This window comes from Phocoena sinus, chromosome 3 (genome assembly GCF_008692025.1).
Source record: "Phocoena sinus isolate mPhoSin1 chromosome 3, mPhoSin1.pri, whole genome shotgun sequence".
Lineage (NCBI taxonomy): Eukaryota > Metazoa > Chordata > Mammalia > Artiodactyla > Phocoenidae > Phocoena > Phocoena sinus.
The window spans coordinates 9990569-10011486 of NC_045765.1; the positions used below are offsets into that span (position 1 = coordinate 9990569).

Genomic DNA, 20918 nt, shown 5'->3' on the forward strand with positions numbered 1-20918 from the left:
TGAGAGTGCAACTCACCTCAGATTTATTCCCTGGTTTTTGTACTGATCTTCAGTGTTACGGTCTTCCCATTTTTCCCCTGAAATGCAGAACCAAAAAGATCAGTAAATTATAGGACAATTATTATTTCACAGGTCTATGATGACCTCAAACTATGATTTACTTACAAAGTATTCCCTTTCCCCATTCCACATCTTAGAACAACATTGATGGGCAGGAAACACTTGTTCTCTAATTGATTAAGTGAAAGAATGTCATCATCCTTACCTATTGAGGCCAGGTTCCTCAAGGTTTCCCGCATCACATCTCTGTAGAGTTTCTTCTGTGAAGGCCCCAGCAGAGCCCACTCCTCCAAGGTAAAGTTCACAGCCACATCCTCAAAGGCCACTGGGTCCTAAAACATCACAAATATGTGTACAGGAAGATGGGTGACATGGACAGTAGTGGGAATCTGTAGTCCATTCACAAGTTCACATATGATGCTGTTAGTTAAATATTTATTCTGTGACTTGATCATCAAAATCCTTATTCTCTATATGACCACTTCCTCATATTTAACAGCATCATGTACACATGGAAATCATTTTTACTATGATCACTTAAGTCTTATCATTCTCTAACAGTAGGATCCAGAGCATGCTGGAGAAATGTGAACTCCAAATGAAAGAAATATTTCCAGATCATCAACTCCTCGTAAGAAAAATCCATCTCCTTTAATACCCACCATATCTATCACATAGCACTCCATGAAACACAGGGTCACATTTACATGAAGTTTTTTTTTTTTTTTTAATAACTTAATTTTGGGCTGTGTCGGGTCTTCGTTGCTGCGTGCGGGCTTTCTCTAGTTGCGGCAAATGGGGGCTACTCTTTGTTGTGGTGTGCAGGCTTCTCATTGTGGTGGTTTCTCCTGTTGCAGAGCACGAGGCTCTAGGTGTGCGGGCTTCAGTAGTTGTGGCGCATGGGCTTAGCTGCTCTGTGGCATGTGGGATCTTCCTGGACCGGGGCTTGAACGCATGTCCCCTGCATTGGCAGGTAGATTCTTAACGACTGTGCCACCAGGGAAGCCCCTTGCATGAGGTTTTAATGGAAAAAAACACAGTGAACTGGAAGCTTTTTCTTCCATTCCCATCACCAAACGTGACAAGGACAGGAGACCTGTGGAAATTCAGCTTATCACTAGGCCCAGCTGGCCATATTGTCCTAAAGTACCCCAGGCTATCAGAAGTAGTCAGATGCAACTGGCTGAATAAAAATAATCTTGTGGAAAAGTATTAAGTTTAACTTGCCTGTAAAAATATGACAGATAGTTACTTTTTATCTCTGTCCTATTGCATGAGGCTAGGAAGCTATTCTGAAGTTAGTACTCAGGCATGAGAAAGAAGGCATGACAACTCAGACCTCCACAAAATCCCTATATTCGTGGGCCTCAGAGTGGCTTCTCACCATCTTTACCACATATATGTGCATATACTGAGAAGATAAATGCCAGAAGAGCATTTTCCGGCAAAACCATAACAGTGTACCCTGGACCTTGCTGACCTTGGGGAACTGAGTAAGAATTGCAGTTTGCACCAGAGTCCCCTGAAGACCACGATGGTTTGATGGTGAACGTGCCCATCATTATAAAACACAAAGGGTCCAGCAGTGCTTTCCTCTAAAAAACATAAAACTTCCCTTCTCCAATTACAGGAGGCAGTGATTCTCAACCAGCCACTTGAGAGGCTGCCTTTCCACTTCTCTCATTTCCATGCCTCCATGTGGTGCACAGAAACATGACAGCGCAACGTCTGGGCATAGGAACCCCTCAACCACATAACTTCCCTAAATGCTGGTCTCTGTAAAAGATCACTAACCTACTGATGTCCACATGCAGGGGACAGAGAAAAGGTTCCCCACACAGTAATTACAATGGTAGAATTTATCTATTCAGTTAAGGAACAGAAAAAGAAATCCCCAGTTCTTGAGAAGTTTTCTCACAGGAATCGATGGTCTTAAAATGGAAATATTTATTTGTATAGCATTTCTCTAATTTTTCCAATGTGCTCTGGACCCTACCATTAGAGAACAGTAAGACTTTTAAGTGATCATAGTAAAAATGTATAATTTCCACATGTTCACGATGCTGTTAAATTTGTGAGGAAGTAACCACTTCCTGCTTGAGCTACTTGCATCAGCTCTAATTACACTTTCTATGGTGTATCTGTAGCGCTTGCTCCTAACAATGTCTTACTATGAAGTGTGCAGAAGAGAGTTACTAGTAGGTCTGAGATCGCTGATTCTTAGGAATGCCTGCTCACCATGTTTGTCCTTTGTTGGTATCTGGGAACTGGGATTTATGAGTGACCCCACCAACCTGATAAGAGTGGCTCAGTGTGTCTAAACTGTTTATGGTACATTATAAACGCTTTTCATTATGAGCGTCTGAACTTTCATTACGCTTAGGCAGAGTTCCTATGTGATCTGCTCCCCAAAATCACTCTGGGTATTGAGGCTCTAATGAGCTTCTGTGGAAGACAATTATTTTATATGTATTGTCACAACCTGCTGCTTGTAGGCTTGAGCCCTTCCTATGTGATTACACTAGGAAAGACCATCTGGAAGTTTGCATCTGGCTCCCTCAAATTTAATTCGGTACTAAAGAAGAATGAACAAGATATTTAATGATCCTTATGGGAAAAATTTTAAATTTTTGTTGGGTAACATTAAAGGAGAATGAGATAAATGAAAATACAAAAGATGTTTTTAGAAATAACCCAACATCACTAAGATGTTACTTCTCCCCAAATATATCTCTAACAAAATGTTATCTAACTGGGAAAGACATTGTATTCCCCTGTATTCCACGGGCAATAAGCCAATTCATTATAGATTGAAACGTGAAAGAAAAAACTGGGACACTTCTAGAAGTCACAAGTAAATGCTTCATTGATCCAAAAATAGAATTTTCTCATTTAAGAGGAATAAGCCCTAGAAGCAAGAAGAACTACAATCCTGCAGCCTGTGGAACAAAAACCATATTCACAGAAAGACAAGATGAAAAGGCAGAGAGCTATGTACCAGATGAAAGAACAAGATAAAGCCCCAGAAAAACAACTAAATGAAATGGAGATAGGCTATCTTCCAGAAAAAGAATTCAGAATAATGATAGTGAAGATGATCCAGGACCTCGGAAAAAGAATGGAGGCAAAGATGGAGAAGATGCAAGAAATGTTTAACAAAGATCTAGAAAAATTAAAGAACAAACAGAGATGAACAATACAATAACTGAAATGAAAAATACACTAGAAGGAATCAATAGCAGAATACCCGAGGCAGAAGAATGGATAAGTGACCTGGAAGACAGAATGGTGGAATTCACTGCTGCAGAACAGAATAAAGAAAAAAGAATGAAAAGAAATGAAGACAGCCTAAGAGACCTCTGGCACAACATTCAACTCAACAACATTCGCATTATAGGGATCCCAGAAGGAGAAGAGAGAAAGGACCTGAGAAAATATTTGAAGAGATTATAGTCAAAAACTTCCCTAACATGGGAAAGGAAATAGCCACCCAAGCCCAGGAAGCACAGAGAGTCCCATACAGGACAAACCCAAGGAGAAACATGCCAAGACACATAGTAATCAAATTGGCAAAAATTGAAGACAAAAATTATTGAAAGCAGCAAGGGAAAAACGACAAAAAACATATAAGGGAACTCCCATAAAGTTAACAGCTGATTTCTCAGCAGAAACTCTACAAGCCAGAAAGGAGTGGCATGACATATTTAATGAAAGGGAAGAACCTACAACCAAGATTACCCAGCAAGGATCTCATTCACATTTGATGGAGAAATCAAAAGCCTTACAGACAAGCAAAAGCTAAGAGAACTCAGCACCACCAAACCAGCTGTACAATAAATGCTAAAGGAACTTCTCTAAGTGGGAAACACAAGAGAATAAAAGGACCTACAATAACAAACCCAAAACAATTAAGAAAATAGTAATAGGAAATACATATCGATAATTACCTTATACGTGAATGGATTAAATGCTCCAACCAAAAGACACAGGCTTGCTGAATGGATACAAAAACATGACCCATATATAGGCTGTCTACAAGAGACCCACTTCAGACCTAGGGACACATCAGACTGAAAATGAGGGGATGGAAAAAGATATTCCATGCAAATGGAAATCAAAAGAAATCTGGAGTAGCAATACTCAGATAAAATAGACTTTAAAGAATGTTACGAGAGACAAGGAAGGACACTACTTAATGATCAAGGGATCAATCCAAGAAGATGATGTAACAATTATATATTCACCCAACATAGGAGCACCTCAATACATAAGGCAACTGCTAACAGCTCTAGAAGAGGAAATTGACAGTAACACAGTAATAGTGGGGGACTTTAACACCTCACTTACACCAATGAACAGATCATCCAAACAGAAAATTAATAAACACAAGCTTTAAATGGCACAATAGACCAGATTTTTTTTTTTTTGCGGTACGTGGGCCTCTCACTGTTGTGGCCTCTCCCGTCGCGGAGCACAGGCTCCGGATGCGCAGGCTCAGCGGCCATGGCTCACGGGCCCAGCCACTCCGCGGCACGTGGGATCCTCCCAGACCAGGGCACGAACCCGTGTCCCCTGCATCGGCAGGCGGACTCTCAACCACTGCGCCACCAGGGAAGCCCGACCAGATAGATTTAATTGATATTTATAGAACATTCCATCCAAAACCAGTAGATTACACTTTCTTCTCAAGTGTGCATGGAACATTCTCCAGGATAGATCACATCTTAGGTCCACAAATGAAGCCTCAGTAAATTTAAGAAAATTGAAATCATATCAAGCATCTTTTCTGACCACAACGCTATGAGATTAGAAATCAATTACAGAGAAAAAAATGTAAAAAACACAAACACATGGAGGCTAAACGTAATTAAATAACCAAGAGATCACTAAAGAAATCAAAGAGAAAATCAAAAAAATACCTAGAGACAAATGACAATGAAAACACGATGACCCAAAACCTATGGGATGCAACAAAAGCAATTCTAAGAGGGAAGTTTATAGCTATACAAGCCTACCTCAAGAAACAAGAAAAATCTCAAATAAACAATCTAACCTTACACCTAAAGGAATTAGAGAAAGAAGAACAAACAAAATCCAAAGTTAGTAGAAGGAAAGAAATCATAAAGATCAGAGCAGAAATCAGTGAAATAGGAACAAAGAAAACAATAGCAAAGATCAATAAAACTAAAACCCGGTTCTTTGAGAAGATCAACAAAAGTGACAAACCATTAGCCAGACTCATCAAGGAAAAGAGGGAGGGATTCCCTGGTGGTGCAGTGGTTAAGAATCCACCTGCCAATGCATGGGACATGGGTTCGAGCCCTGGTCTGGGAAGATCCCACATGCTGCAGAGCAGCTGGGCACATGTGCCACAATTACTGAGGCCCAGGTGCCTAGAGCCCATGCTCCGCAACAAGAGAAGCCACTGCAATGAGAAGCTCACGCACCGCCACGAAGAGTAGCCCCTGCTCGCTGCAGCTAGAGAAAGCCCAACGCAGCAACGAAGACCCAAAGCAGCCAAAAATACCTAGAAATAAACCTCCCTAAGGAGACAAAACACCTGTATGCAGAAAACTATAAGACACTGATGAAAGAAATTAAAGATGATACAAACAGATGGAGAGATATACCATGTTCTTGGATTGGAAGAATCAACATTGTGAAAATGACTCTACTACCCAAAGCAATCTACAGATTCTGTGCAATCCCTATCAAATTACCAATGGCATTTTTCACAGAACTAGAACAAAAAAATTTCACAATTTGTATGGAAACACAAAAGACCCCGAATAGCCAAAGCAATCTTGAGAAAGAAAAACTTGAGAGAGAAGCTGGAGGAATCAGGCTCCCTGACTTCAGACTGTACTACAAAGCTACAGTAATCAAGACAGTATGATACTGGCACAAAAACATAAATACAGATCAATGGAACAGGATAGAAAGCCCAGAGATAAAGCCCACGCACCTATGGTCAACTAATCTATGACAAAGGAGACAAGGATATACAGTGGAGAAAAGACAGCCTCTTCAATAAGTGGTGCTGGGAAAACTGGACATCTACATGTAAAAGAATGAAATTAGAACACTCCCTAACAGCATACACAAAAGTAAACTCAAAATGGATTAGAGACCTAAATATAAGACCGGACACTACAAAACTCTTAGAGGAAAACATAGGAAGAACACTCTTTGACATAAATCACAGCAAGACCTTTTTTTGATTCACCTCCTAGAGTAATGGAAATAAAAACAAAAATAAACAAATGGGACCTAATGAATCTTAAAAGCTTTTGCACAGCAAAGAAAACCATAAACAAGACGAAAAGACAACCATCAGAATGGGAGAAAATATTTGCAAACAAATCATCTGACAAAGGATTAATCTCCAAAATATATAAACAGCTCATGCAGCTCAATGTTAAAAAAACTAACAACCCAATCCAAAAATGGGCAGAAGACCTAAATAGACATTTCTCCAAAGACATACAGATGGGCAAGAAGCACATGAAAAGCTGCTCAACATCACTAATTATTAGAGAAATGCAAATCAAAACTACAATGAGGTATCACCTCACACCAGTTAGAATGGGCATCATAAGAAAATCTACAAACAACAAATGCTGGAGAGGGTGTGGAGAAAAGGGAACCCTCTTGCCCTGTTGGTGGGAATGTAAATTGACACAGCCACTATGGAGAACAATATGGAGGTTCCTTAAAGAACTAAAAATAGAATTACCATATGACCCAGCAATCCCACTACTGGGCATATACCCTGAGAAAACCATAATTCAAAAAGACACACGCACCCCAATGTTCACTGCAGCACTATTTACAATAGCCAGGTCATGGAAGCAACCTAAATGCCCATCGACAGACGAATGGTTAAAGAAGATGTGGTACATATATATAATGGAATATTACTCAGCCATAAAGAGGAACGAAATTGGGTCATTTGTAGAGACGTGGACGCATCTAGAGACTCATAGAGTGAAGTAAGTCAGAAAGAGAAAAACAAATACCGTATATTAACACGTATATGTGTAACCTAGAAAATGGTACACATGAACTGGTTTGCTTAGCAGAAATTGAGACACAGAAGTAGAGAAAAAACGTATGGGCACCAAGGGGGGAAAGCAGCAAGGGATGGGGGTTGTGGTGTGATGAATTGGGAGTCTGGGATTGACATATATACACTGATGTGTATAAAATGGATGACTAACAACAAACAAAAATTAATTAAAACAATCCCCCACCAAAACAAAAAAAGAAGAAGCCCTAAAGCAAGAGCCTGACCAATTCAAACATATTAAAACTAAGGGAGTTATAAGACAAACAACAGGTGGAAAAAAATACATGCGATGTTAAAGGGTTAGTGTGTGAAGTAAGATGAACGGACACAATAATTAAGGGGGAAAAAAAAGGGAAAATAACCAAAACATGTTTAACAGAAGATGTGAGATCATGTATGAGAAAATATCTGTCTGATTGGTAATAGGAAGTAATGAAACAACATGTCAAGCAGATTACATTTCACACTGATTAGGACAAAAATTTAGTCAATTTAGTAATCCCAAGTGTTGATGACCATAGGTGACAAGTACGTAAATTATGCACGAATGGAGGAAGCATCAACTGATGCACTCCACTGCCATTTCCTGTACACTCGAACTTGATCACTATCTACAGCTTAGCAATTTTTCTCTAATGTCCAGAGGATTTATGTACTTGGAGACTAATGCAAGAATATAGAAAATGTATTTTTAAGGAGATTAAAAATTAAACTGGAGAGAATTCCCTGGAGGTCAAGTGGTTAGGACTCCGTGATTTCACTGCCAAGGGCCCAGGTTCAATCCCTAGTTGGGGAAGTAAGATCCCGTAAGTTGTGTGGCACGACCAAAAAAAATTTTTTTAACTGGAAAAAGCTGAACCCTATAACCACTGCGATGGATGAGTACCTTGACTGGCCCGTAGCCTCAGACCCTAGATGTGTATGAAACATACTTCTGCAAAGAACCAACCAGAGAACATTTTGACTGTAATTTCATTAATACTCATTTACTGAAAGGTCAAAACAGACAAAACTAAAACAACACTGTGTAGTGAAAAGAACAGATGGTAAAGGTATGAATAACTAAACAATCAACAGAGATCATCTACGGGGCAGCACAGAGATGAACAAGGGAGCAGAACATCATGAGACTCTAAAAACTGCCTAACGGCCCAGTTATGATTCTTGATGATTACAAAGATGTTTATGCTGTTATTATTACTAGATCTTCCAATAAAACATTTTGTATGGGCTTCCCTGGTGGCGCAGTGGTTAAGAATCCACCTGCCAATGCAGGGGACACGGGTTCGAGCCCTAGTCCGGGAAGATCCCACATGCCGCGAAACAACTAAGCCCATGAACCACAACTACTGAGCCTGCGCTCTAGAGCCCGAAAACCACAACTACTGAGCCTGCACTCTAGAGCCTGCGTGCCACAACTGCTGAAGCCCAGGCGCCTAGAGCCCTTGCTCCGCAACAAGAGAAACCACCGCAGTGAGAAGCCCGTGCACCACAATGAAGAGTAGCCCCTGCTCGCCGCAACCAGAGAAAGCCCGCACACAGCAACGAAGACCCAACATAGCCAAAAATAAAAAATAAAATTTATATTAAAAAACACTTTGTACATTCTTTTTTGAATATATGTGATGATAAAATAAATAAGGAATTAATGAAGTTTGGAGAAGGACATAATTTTACTATGTTTGCCCTGTGATGTGGTAACCTGAGTTTTAATTCACAGATTCTGGTAGCAAAAACTGGTAGCAAGACAAGTGTCTATTTTGAAAGAACTGGTTACATAATCTCACCCTCATATTCACTTTTTAAAAATAAAGGGTGAAGGGACTTACCTGGTGGTCCAGTAGTAAAGAATCCGCTTTCCAATGCAGGGTACGCAGGTTCGACCCCTGGTCAGGAAAGTAAGATCCCACACGCCACGGGGCAACTAAACCTGCATGCCACAACTACAGAGCCCACGCGCTCTGGAGCCCACATGCCACAACTACAGAGAAGCCCACACACCTAAACGAAAATCCCTGCACGCCACAATGAAAGATCCCGCATGCCGCAACTAAGACCTGACGCAGCTAAAAATAATAATTAAATTTTAAAAAAAGGGTGACATGAACTGGTATAAAAAGATGTGGAAGATTTTTCAATAGAATAATTTTTTTTAATTAATTTATTTTTTGGCTGCGTCGGGTCTTCGTTGCCATGCGCAGGCTTTCTCTTGTTGTGACGACAGGGGCTACTCTTTGTTGTGGTGTGCAGGCTTCTTTCTCACTGTGGTGGCTTCTCTTGTTGCAGAGCATGGGCTGTAGGTGCACGGGCTTCAGTAGTTGTGGCTCGCAGGCTCAACAGTTGTGGCGCACAGACTTAGTTGCTCCGCAGCATGTAGGATCTTCCCAGACCAGGGCTCGAACCCGTGTCCTCAGCATTGGCAGGTGGATTCTTAACCACTGCGCCACCAGGAAGTCCCTCAATAGAATAATTAAGCAGTGTGTTGCAATATACAGACCATGTTCCCTTTTCTTGTGGACCCCATCTGAGATTTGGCTCAGATGTGTAGGCTGACGACAGCACACACTCAATGCCAAGAGGGTATGAAGTTTTTTACTTCTATAATGGAAGTGTCTGGGGAGGGCAGGGCGGGCCTCTCAAGCAGGTGGGAAATGCCTTCAGAGAGCAAGGTAAGGAGCCTGGCTTGGGTTTTTTCATTGAGATTAGGGGGTGAGCTAGGGTGACAGTTTGCACACATGAGCAGGAACTTCCATGGACTTATTACTCTCTTACCAGCATCAAAGGAAGGAACACTCGGGCTTTCTTAGCGCTTTGTACAGATGTGGGGTACAAAGAGGAATAAGGAGGGATGAAAGTATTAAAGCTGTCAGCAGACAAAAATAAAAACTGAGGTCAGAGACTTCCGGTTCCTGATCTGGCATGTAAGGAGCTTAGAAGCTGGCATTAGCACCCTCATAGGAAAAAAACAACAAACTAAAAATTAACAATAGACCCATCAGAGAACTTAGGTCATGGGGAAACTGCTGTCTCCAAAATCAGCGAGACAAAAAAGTAGCCATGTCCAGAATACTCTGTTCTTAACAAGAATTGTCCTCAAAATAATCTATTTTGTAACAGTGCAACTGATCTGGGGCGTGCGTGTGTGTGTGTGGTGGAAACACCCACTTGAGACTCCTCTAGCCTCCCTGCTCTCCAAAGGTGGGGGTAGAGGACAGAAGCACTTGTGACAGTGTTTTCCCCTCCTTACGTCAAATATGTGGTGTCTTTTTAACACCACTGCTCCAACTCTGTCATCAAATATGTGTCAACCAGTTTGAGTCAATATGAATGCTACCTGGAGTTAGTGTCGGACCTCACAGATTAATAAACACTCACTCCCACAAGACTGCCCCCACTTCAGCTGCTGGCCACAAACAGGGTGCCTGGGCTACTGACATTTCTACCCAGCCTCCTACAAAGTCATGGATTGCCTTGACATTCCCTCAGGTTTGGTAATTTGCTAGAACAATTCTGAGAACTCAGGAAGACACTTGGCTTTACTATTACTGGTTTATGATAAAGGATACAACTCAGGAACAGCCAGATGGAAGAGATGCATAGGGAAAAATATGGAAGCAGGGAGTAAGGGGCTGGGGTCAAAGGAAACAAAAGCAAAAAGAAACAAATGGGACCTAATTAAATTTAAAAGGTTTTGCATATCTAAAGAAACCATTGACAGGCCTGGAGATTATCATACTAAGTGAAGTCAGACAGAGAAAGACAAATATCATAATATTGCTTATATGGGGAATCTAAAAAGACGTGATACAAATGAACTTATTTACAAAAGAGAAATAGGCTCACAGACTTAGAAAATAAACTTATGGTTACTAAAGGGGACAGGTGGTGGGAGGGAGGAATATATTGGGAGTTTGGGATTGACAGATACACACTACTATATTTAAAATAGATAACCAACAAGGACCTACTGCATAGCACAGGGGATTCTGCTCAATATTCTGTAACAACCCAAATGGGAAAAGAATTTGAAAAAGAATAGATACATGTATATATATAACTGAATCACTATGCTGTACATCTGAAACTAACACAACATTGTTAATCAACTATACAGTACTCCAATATAAAATAAAAAATTAAAAATTCTGTAAAAAAAAACTTGGTTAATACTACATTTAAAGTATTTTGTATGTCAATAAAATATCAATAAAAAGAAAAAATTTAAATACAGGCGAAAGTATGGAAAGGTATGTATACCAATAAACTTTTTGTGGTTAAAGAATAAGTAAATAAGCCATCGACAAAATGAGAAGACAGCACATCGAATGGGAGAAAATATTTGCAAATGATATGACTGATAAGGGGTTAATATCCAGAAGATATAAACAGCTCATATACCTCAGTATCAAAAAAAAAAACCTGATTAAAAAATGGATAGAAGACCTGAGTAGACATTTTTCCAAAGAAGACATAGAGACGGTCAAGTAGCATATGAAAAGATGCTCAACATCACTGCATCAGAGAAATGCAAGTCAAAACAACGAGGTATCACCTCAAACCTGTCTGAACATCTACCATCAAAAAGACCACAAATAACAAATGTTGGTGAGGATGTGGAGAAAAGGGAACCCCTGTACACTGTTGCTAAGAATGTAAATTAGTGCCAACTAATATGGAAAACAGTACTGAGATTTCTCAAAAAACTGAAAATAGAACTACCATATGATCCAGCAATTCCACTCCTGGGTATATATCTGAAGAAGATGAACACTATTTCAAACAGATACACACACCCCAATGTTCACAGCAGCATTATTTACAATAGCCAAGATATGGAGGCAACCTAAGTGTCCATCGACAGATGAATGGATAAAGAAGATGTGGTGCATACATACAATGGAATACTTCTTGGCCAGAAAAAAGAATGTAATTTTGCCATTGGCAACAACATGGGTAGATGAAGGGTATTATGCTCAGTAAAATAAGTCAACAGAGAAAGACAAATACTGTATGATTTCCCTTATATGGGGAATCTAAAAGAAACAAATGAATATAACAAAACAAAAACAGACTCACAGATAGAACAAACTAGCAGTTACAAATGGGGAGAGTGAAGTGGGGAGGGGAAAGACGGGTGGGAGATTAAGGCGTACAAACTACTATTTATAAAATAAAGCTACAAGCGTATATTGTATAGCACAAGGAATATAGCCAATATTTTGTAATAACTTTATATGGAGTATAATCTATAAAAATTTTGAATTATTAGGTCGTATACCTGAAACTGATATAATATTGTAAATCAACTATACCTATAAAAAGGTCAGTGGCCTAAAAATACAACAATTGAAGCCACATACTGTCATAGTGGATTTAAAAAAATTATATGTTGTCTGTAATAAAGCCGCATTCACAATAAAGACAGATGGATTAAGACTAAGGGATGGAAAAAGATGTTATCATGTTAACATTAAAAGATAAGTAGAATATCCATATTACTTTCTGACAAAGCACAGAGATAAAGAGGGGCAATGCATGAAGATAAAGGGGTCAAGTCTCCAAGAAGACAAAGTAATCCTTAGTGCTTACGTGTACAGCAACAACACAGTGGCAAAATACACTAGGGAAAAATGGATAGAATTACAAGGAGAAACAGACGACTCCACTATTACAGTTGGACTTCAACACCCCTCTAATAAATGATTACGAGAACCAGCAGGAAGAAATTCAGAAAAGCCACAGAGATGAATTGAACAGTGCCCTCAAACAACCGGACATAACTGAAAACTGTGTATTACTTCATCAAACAGTAGCAGAATACACATCCTTCTCAAGTTAACATGGGAAATTCATAAGGATAGAACACATTCTGGGGGAATTCCCTGGTGGTCCAGTGATTAGGACTGGGTGCTTTCACTGCCGTGGGGCCGGGTCTGATCCCTGGTTGGGGAACTAAGATCCTGCAAGCTGTGTGGCGTGGCCAAAACAAACAACACATTCTGGGACATAAAACACATATTAACTAATCTTAAGGGAAATCATACAAAATATACTCTCAGAACACAAAGGCGTTAACCTAGAAATCAATAATAGAAAGATATTTAAAAACATTCAAATACTTCAAGATTAAACAACACACTTTTAAATAACCCATGGATCAAAGAAAAAGTTTCAACAGCAATTAAAAATTACCTTGATTAAATAAAAATGAATGTACAATTTACCGAAACGTGTGGAATGCAGCAAAAATAGGGTGGGCGTAGAGGGAAATTTATGGCATTGAAGGCATATACTTGAAGAAAGAGATCTGTAATTAATGATCCTAAGCGTTTAGCCTTAAAAAGTAGAAAAAAGAAGAGGAAATTAAGCCCAAAGTAAGCACAGGAAGAGATGTAACAATTTGAGAAGAAATCAATGAAAGTACAAGAAATCATTGAGAAAAATCAACAAAACATCTGTTTTTTGAAGAGGTGAAATTCAGAAATGTCTATATAAGCTGAGAAAAAAAGAGAAAAGACATGGGAATTCCCTGGTGGTCCAGTGGTTAAGACTCTGTGCTTTCACTGCTGAGGGTTTGGGTTCAATCCCTGGTTGGGGAACTAAGATACTGCAAGCCACACAGCACGGCCAAAAAAAAAAAAGAAAGAAAGAAGAAAAGCCAAATTATTAATATGAGGAATGAAACAGGAAAAAATAAAAATGTAAAAGCATTTGAAAAAAATCCAAAATCCATTTATGATAGCACACTAGGAAGAGAGGAACTTCTTCTTGAGAAAGACCATCTACAAAAAACCTGCAGTTAACATCACACTTAATGGTGAGAAGCTAGATGCTTCCCTGGTAAGATCAGGAGGCAATGATGTCCCCTCTCTCACAAGTCCTAGTCAACACTGTACTGGAAGCTTACAGAATAAAAGGACATGTAAGGTATACAGAATGGAAAGTAAGAAATAAAACTGTCTTTTGTCATATATGACATGATTATGGAGAAAAAGAATCAACAACAACAAAGAAAACCCCTGAACTAATAAGAGAGTACAGTAAGACCAAAGGATAGTTAACATACAAAGTCAATGATTTCCTATAGATCCAAACAAATCTAGTCAATTCATCTTTGACAAAGGATCAAAGGCAATTTAATGAAGAAACGACAGCCTTTTCAACAAATAGTGCCAGGAAAACTAGATATCCACATTGAAAAAAAGAACGTCTAGACACAGATCCTACACCTCTTGCAAAAATTCACCCCAAATGGACCACAGATCTTACGTAAAAGGCAAAACTACAGAAATCCTAGGAGATAACACAGGAGAAAGTGAACCTATCTATGAAACAGAAACAGAATCATGGACATAGTGAACAGACTGGCGGCTGCCAAGGGGGAGGGGGTGGGGGAGGGATGGAGTGGGAGGCTGGGGTTAGCAGATGGAAGCTTTTATACATAGAATAGATGAACAACAAGGTCCTACTGTACAGCACGGAGAAACTATATTCAATATCCTATGATAAGCTATAATGGAAAAGAGTATTAAAAATGTATATATGTGTACAGCTGAATCACTGCTGTACAGCAGAAACTGACACAACACTGTAAATCAACTAGACTTCAAGTTTTTAAAATATTGAAGGAAAAAAGGTAACATAGGAGAGAATCTATATGACCTTGGGTTTGGTGATGAGTTTTTTGATTCAACGCACCAAAAGTAGGATTGAAGAAAGAAAAAAATTAGTAAATTGACTTCATTAAAATGACAGCTTGCTCTATGAAAGACAGGGTTAAGAGACTGAAAATAAGCCACAGACTGGGAGAAAATCTCTGCAAACCACTTATCTGATAAAGGACTACTATTTGAAATATCCAAAGAACTCAAAACTCAACGATAAGAAGACAGGCAACACTATTAAAAATGGACAAAATAAGACACATGGATGGTAAATAAGCATAAGAAAAGACACTCCACATCATATGTCATTAGGATTACAAATAAAAGAAGAATGAGATTATTACTAGATACTTATTAGAATACTAAAATTCAAAAAATTGAGAACAAACACCAAAGGACAGAGACAATGTACAGCAACAGGAACCCTGTTCCATTCTCAATGCTGGTGGGAATGGAAAACGGCATGTCTACTTTGGAAAACAGGCAGTTTCTTAAAATACTAAACCTATTCTTAACCATACAATCCAACAATCAGGCTCCTTTGTATTTTGCCACATTAGTTGAAAACTTATGTTCATAAAAAAAAACCTGTGCATGAATTTTTATAAAAGCTTTACTCGTGATTGCCAAGACTCAGAGGTAAACAAGATATCCTCAACAGGTGAATGGAAAAATCATCACTGGAACATCAATACAATGAAATATTTTTCAGTGTTAAAAGGACATGAGGGACCTTTTCCCTTCCTCTCCCCCGCCCCCCTCCCTGCCTTGCTATCCCGTCCCGACCCCTAAGGCCCTTTCGTGGGGTCTCCCTAGTCCCTGTCCTTCCCCCACCCCATCCCCATCCCACAGGATCCTGGCTCCCCAGCCGCAAGGGGTGCGCCTCTGCGAGCTGCGATGTTCGTCCTCTCAGAGCCTGTGGGCCTCCCTGCCTTCACTGCCCTCCGTTTCCTCCACACAGAAAAAAAAAAAAAAAAAAAAAGACATGAGGTATCAAACCAAAAAGACATGGAGAAACCTTAAATCATACTGCTAAGTGAAAGCAGCCAATATGACAAGGCTACACGCTATATTATTCCAACCATAGTTCTGGAAAGGAAAAAACTATGAGTAAGACCTTCAGCTGCCAGGGGTTTCGGGTGGGAGGGAGGAATGAATGAATAGGTGGAGCACAGGGGCCTTTTAGAGCATGAAAGAAGAATACATGATACAGAAATGATGGACACAACTCATTTTATGTTGCCAAAGCCCACAGACTGTCTAACATAAGAGTCAACGCTATTGTAAATTGCAGACTTTAATGCATCAGTATTGGTTCATCAAATGTAACAAATGTACCACAGTAATACTAGATATAAAAAATAGGGCAGGGACCTCCCTGGGGGTCCAGTGGTTAGGACTCCCTGCTTCCACTGCAGGGGGCGTGGGTCCAGTCCCTGGTGGGGGAACTAAGATCCCGCATGCCCTGTGGCATGGCCAAAAAAAAAAAAATACAGGGCAAACTATATGAAGGCAGAGGGGTTAAGTGGGAACTCTGTAATCAAGTTTTCTATAAACCTAAAACTGCTATAGAGAGAGAGAAAGTGTTATTAGAAAAAAAAAAGATGAAGTCAGATGCCTTAATATTCATCTCAGATGACTGATGGCTGAAAGAGGTCATCTTTCAATCAACTGATCTGAAGTTATTTCAATGAGCCATTTTGGTGCTTTTATGAGGCCTAGACTCTGAGACTTACAAGAGAGGGTTAAACTACACTGAATGCTGTGTTCCACAGTGCAGCACTGGATATTCTGAGAAGTGAAATGAGTGCCTTGGTTACTTTTAGCAGCGCCTGGAACTCTGACATGGACAGACGAGTGTTACCTTAATTTTTGTGTGTGTGGCTGCTCGGCATGTGGGATCTTAGTTTGCTGACCAGGGACTGAACCGGTGCCCTCTGCAGTGGAAGCACAGAGTCTTAACCACTGGATCACCAGGGAAATCCCTACCTTGATTTATATCGTGGGTATCTGTTAGGCAAGAGAGTCTCAGAATTCTTTTACCACAAAGGAGCAACTCTTAGACAACCATCCAGGGGTCTATAAACACATGCTGATAAAGTCAGTTGCTGATCAGGGCTCAGACGACAGCCTGATGTTTCGTCAGTTGTGCACCCTTGAGTCCCATCCTTCATCAGAATGTCCCAAATAAGGGATGAAAAGCAGCAACTCTGCCTGAGCTGGATCATGTATGATTGTGGTGATGCTGTCTCTAATGCCTAAAACTCCCACTGCTTTTCACTCAGAGAATCCTAAGGAGCTCCCCAAGGAGCCTAGGGGTCTGGGAAGGGGGTGACCTTCTTCAGAAAGGGACTGAAGAGAGGGTAGGCCACCCCTCCTGCAGGTAGGTTATGGCAGGGGGCCCAGGTTTAGCTGTATCTTGCCTGAAGGGGGTCTCCATAGCTGAGCTGAGCTCTTGGGGTGCTGTTCACAGGTCCCAAATCACAACGGGAATCTGGGTGAAGGGTCACATCCTCAGGGCTATCTGTGTTTAGCACAGCTCTGTCAGAAGGGATAACTGCAGCTCGAATGGCGTGGAGCCTAGGGCAGTTACTGATGGCAACTCCAGGGGCAGGAGACGAGGTCACTGAAGCCTCTACCGTGAATCAGTGTCTGATGGCACTAAGGGAAGTGCCTGTCATCTGGCAGTTCGACCTGAGTCCAGAGCCTTTTTGTTTTTTGTAGGGGGAATATTCAAGGTGGGTCGATGTACAAGTAATAGTATAAATGGGCTCAAGTAAAATTCATAAACAAGGTATAACATGCCTCCAGAACACCAGAAGAATCTAGACAAGGTTGTGGGTACAGAGAGGGACAACAGTTATTTCTTCACTGTGTCAGGGAGAGCGGGCCCCAGGTTACCAAATAATTGTTAGGGATTTAAGCTAGGTGGCAGGAACCTCACATCATATACCAGCAATGGCCTGTCTACTGTTTAGGAGCTCTTTTTGTCAATACTTTTATGTTCTGATGTCCTCAGAAAGAGGATGTCGTTGGTGTAATGTCACACCTGTGCTTCTGGACCAAGGTGGCTACGGTTCAGATCCTGCCTGCAGAGACTGTGCGTGGTCACAGTGGTGTTGAGGTTCCCTGAGGGTAAACAGGTAAAGGTGTACCATGCCCCTTCGAGGTGAAGGCCAACTGCAGCTGAGAAGCTGCTGAAATAGACACTGAACAGAACAGACTTAGCCAAATCTGTGGGAGCAGGATATTTACATTGCTGAGTGGATGGAGCCAGTAATTTCCATTATGTTGGGGGCTGGGAATTGGGGCTTATTTGGTGAAATCACAGCCTCAAGGTTGCTGTAATCCAGTGTGAGGTGTCATTCATTTTTTCCAGGGTTGAGAAGAGACCAAATAAGGCTATTAAAAGGAGAAGCACAGGGGGTTAATCACCTCCTCCCTATACAGATTTGTACAATGTTTTTCAATCTTTCAAAACCCTGTTAAATTTACACTGGGCCATATTTAACTAGGGGGTAAGGTCAGTGGTGTCTCATTTATCAATATAATTTGAAAGTGGCAAAGACTAAATTAAAATTTCATTTATAATTCACTGGATCAGACCGTCCTTGCTGGGTGTGGCTATTTTAGGACAGTGGGTGATAAGACCACAGGGAATTTAGGTAAGATGACACTTCTCAAAGTTAAGGCGAAATATACCTATTAGTCTTCTATATGATATCTAGTAACTCCCCGAAATTTATCAGAATATACCTATTAGTCTTCTATATGATATCTAGTAACTCCCCGAAATTTATCAGAATATACCTATTAGTGTTCTATATGATATCTAGTAACTCCCCGAAATTTATCAGAATATACCTATTAGTGTTCTATATGATATCTAGTAACTCCCCGAAATTTATCAGAATATACCTATTAGTGTTCTATATGATATCTAGTAACTCCCCGAAATTTATCAGAATATACCTATTAGTCTTCTATATGGTATCTAGTAACTCCCCGAAATTTATCAGAATATACCTATTAGTCTTCTATATGATATCTAGTAACTCCCCGAAATTTATCAGAATATACCTATTAGTCTTCTGTATGATATCTAGTAACTCCCCAAAATTTATCAGGGGTACCTTGCTTAAATTTAGTGGGATCCCAGGTATAACTGTAATTTGAGCCCTAGTATTTATTATTTGCATGAAAGTTTGAGAATTAGTGCCGCACAACAGATGGCAAAATTACTTCATAAACTATGTTGTTGAGGCACCAAAGCAAGTAGTGCCCTTTCATCTTTTTCATTGTGTAAATTCTGTATATTTTGGATTTCCAATTGGGTCAAATTGTGGACCTTTGTTTCATTATTTTTTTCATTTGTCCTCTCCCTCTTGTCCCCCCCGCTTTTGCTTTTTTTAATCACTGGTTATATTGAATACTTCGGGGGAGGGGGTATCCTCTGGTATTTATAAACTCTACTTCTGGAGAGCCTCACACATCAGTGCTATCAGGGTCACAGGCCTCCTCTATGACATCTGGCTGCTTTATAAAGTATAAGGAACTTGGGCTTAAATCAGGTTTGAAGGAAGCCCTTGGTTGTGCCACATGGGTGCCATGGTGTTGTCCCCTGTAACCCTGAAGGTCAGGATCTCTGTTGCAATAAAGGCAGCAGCAGAACTCAAGGGTCCTGGGGAATTCTCTGGAATTACGAGTGGGGACTCAGCCACCATCTAATGATTGCCTTTCCCCCTCTATTTTCTCTCCAGTAACTGCTCTGTCAGGAACTACCACCCAACTAGCCCAGCTCTTGCACAGGCTATTGTCTCTCTTTCCCACCTCTGCCTTACATGTTAAATCCCAGCAAACACACTGGCCCAAGACTAATTTAAGGAGAGCTCCAATCCCATACTGCTGCTCCCAAATGCCTAGGAGTTCTTAAAACTGACAATTCTGCTCGGCTGAACACAGAACTGAGTCCTGGTATGGTCAGCAATGCAACACAGGGCAGCACAGCTCACAGCTTGAGCTCCCCAGCACCCAGCAGCCCACAGCGCCGGCTGCCATCAGACAGCAGAGCAGGTGAGTGAGTCAGAGCTGGAGAAGACAGACAGGTGGTGATCATGTGTGGCCATGCCGCTCACAGTGCCAGCTGCTATGGTCACCTGCAGAGGTGTGGCTGAGGCTGTCACTGGTGTAGTACACACCCACCAAGAGGATAAGAAAAGGGTGACGACTCATAGAAGAGAGGTCTCGTGGGGGAGAGCGGGCCTGGCCTCTCATGTAGCTCTGAAATGGCTTCACAAACCAAGAAAAGGAGCCTGGCCCTGGTGTTCACTGTGGGTGGAGGGTGGGACTGAGGCAAAAATTCTTGCCCAAGGGCAGAAGCTTGTGTGGCTGGAACCCCCTGCCACCTCTAGAAGGGAGGCCACCCAGACTTCTCATCAGCTTGTCCAGGTCAGGGCACAAGGGGAAGAGGGAGGTGTTAAAAAGAAACAGTAGGCCCCAAATGGCATCATTTGTGCTAAGCCCATGTCACCAAACCAACACTTAATACCTAACCTAACTGCAAATACGACCTCCCCTAGGAATGTCATCTTAACCAATCTGGAATTTTCTGGTCAACACCAACGAGGTAATCTACCACATAGGTTTTTCCTTTTTAAAAAAAATATATATTTATTTGGCTGCACTGGGTCTTAGTTGCAGCACGCCAGATCTTCGTTGCGGCATGTGAACTCTTAGTTGTGGCATGTGGGATCTAGTTCCCCGACCGGGGATTGAGCCCGGGGCCACTGCATTGGGAGCACTGAGTCTTAACTACTGGACCACCTGGGAAGTCCCCGCATAGGTCTTTTTCTGTCCCTCAAAGAAAGACGAGATAATCCACTCTTTCCTTACCTCTTCCCCCTTCTGCCCATCTAAGCCTTCCATCTGGACACCTCTCTACTTGCTAGATGCGATGCTGTCCAATTCACCACCAATCACTTAATAAAGCCAATAAGACCTTTAACATTTATTTAGTTGAATTCTTGTTATTTTAACAGATTGGTGAGGCTTTAACTGTGAGCAAACATCAAAAAATGCGGAGTCTGGGGACTTCCCTGGCAGTCCAGAGGTTAAGACTTCACGCT

At 40.9% G+C, this 20918-nt stretch overlaps 1 protein-coding gene across 3 annotated transcripts in view; it reads right to left on the bottom strand.

Annotated features, from left to right (window-relative positions):
* The window catches only part of LOC116751957 (zinc finger protein 791-like), a 49634-nt gene that overhangs the window by 4358 nt on the left and 24358 nt on the right, over positions 1 to 20918 (bottom strand). For all 3 annotated transcript variants that reach the window (XM_032628466.1, XM_032628467.1, XM_032628468.1), the window contains 2 exons: positions 266 to 392; positions 17 to 77 (listed from right to left, as the gene is read on the bottom strand). In XM_032628466.1, coding sequence (XP_032484357.1) covers positions 17 to 77; positions 266 to 392 — 188 coding nt within the window. The remainder of the gene's footprint in view (positions 1 to 16; positions 78 to 265; positions 393 to 20918) is intronic.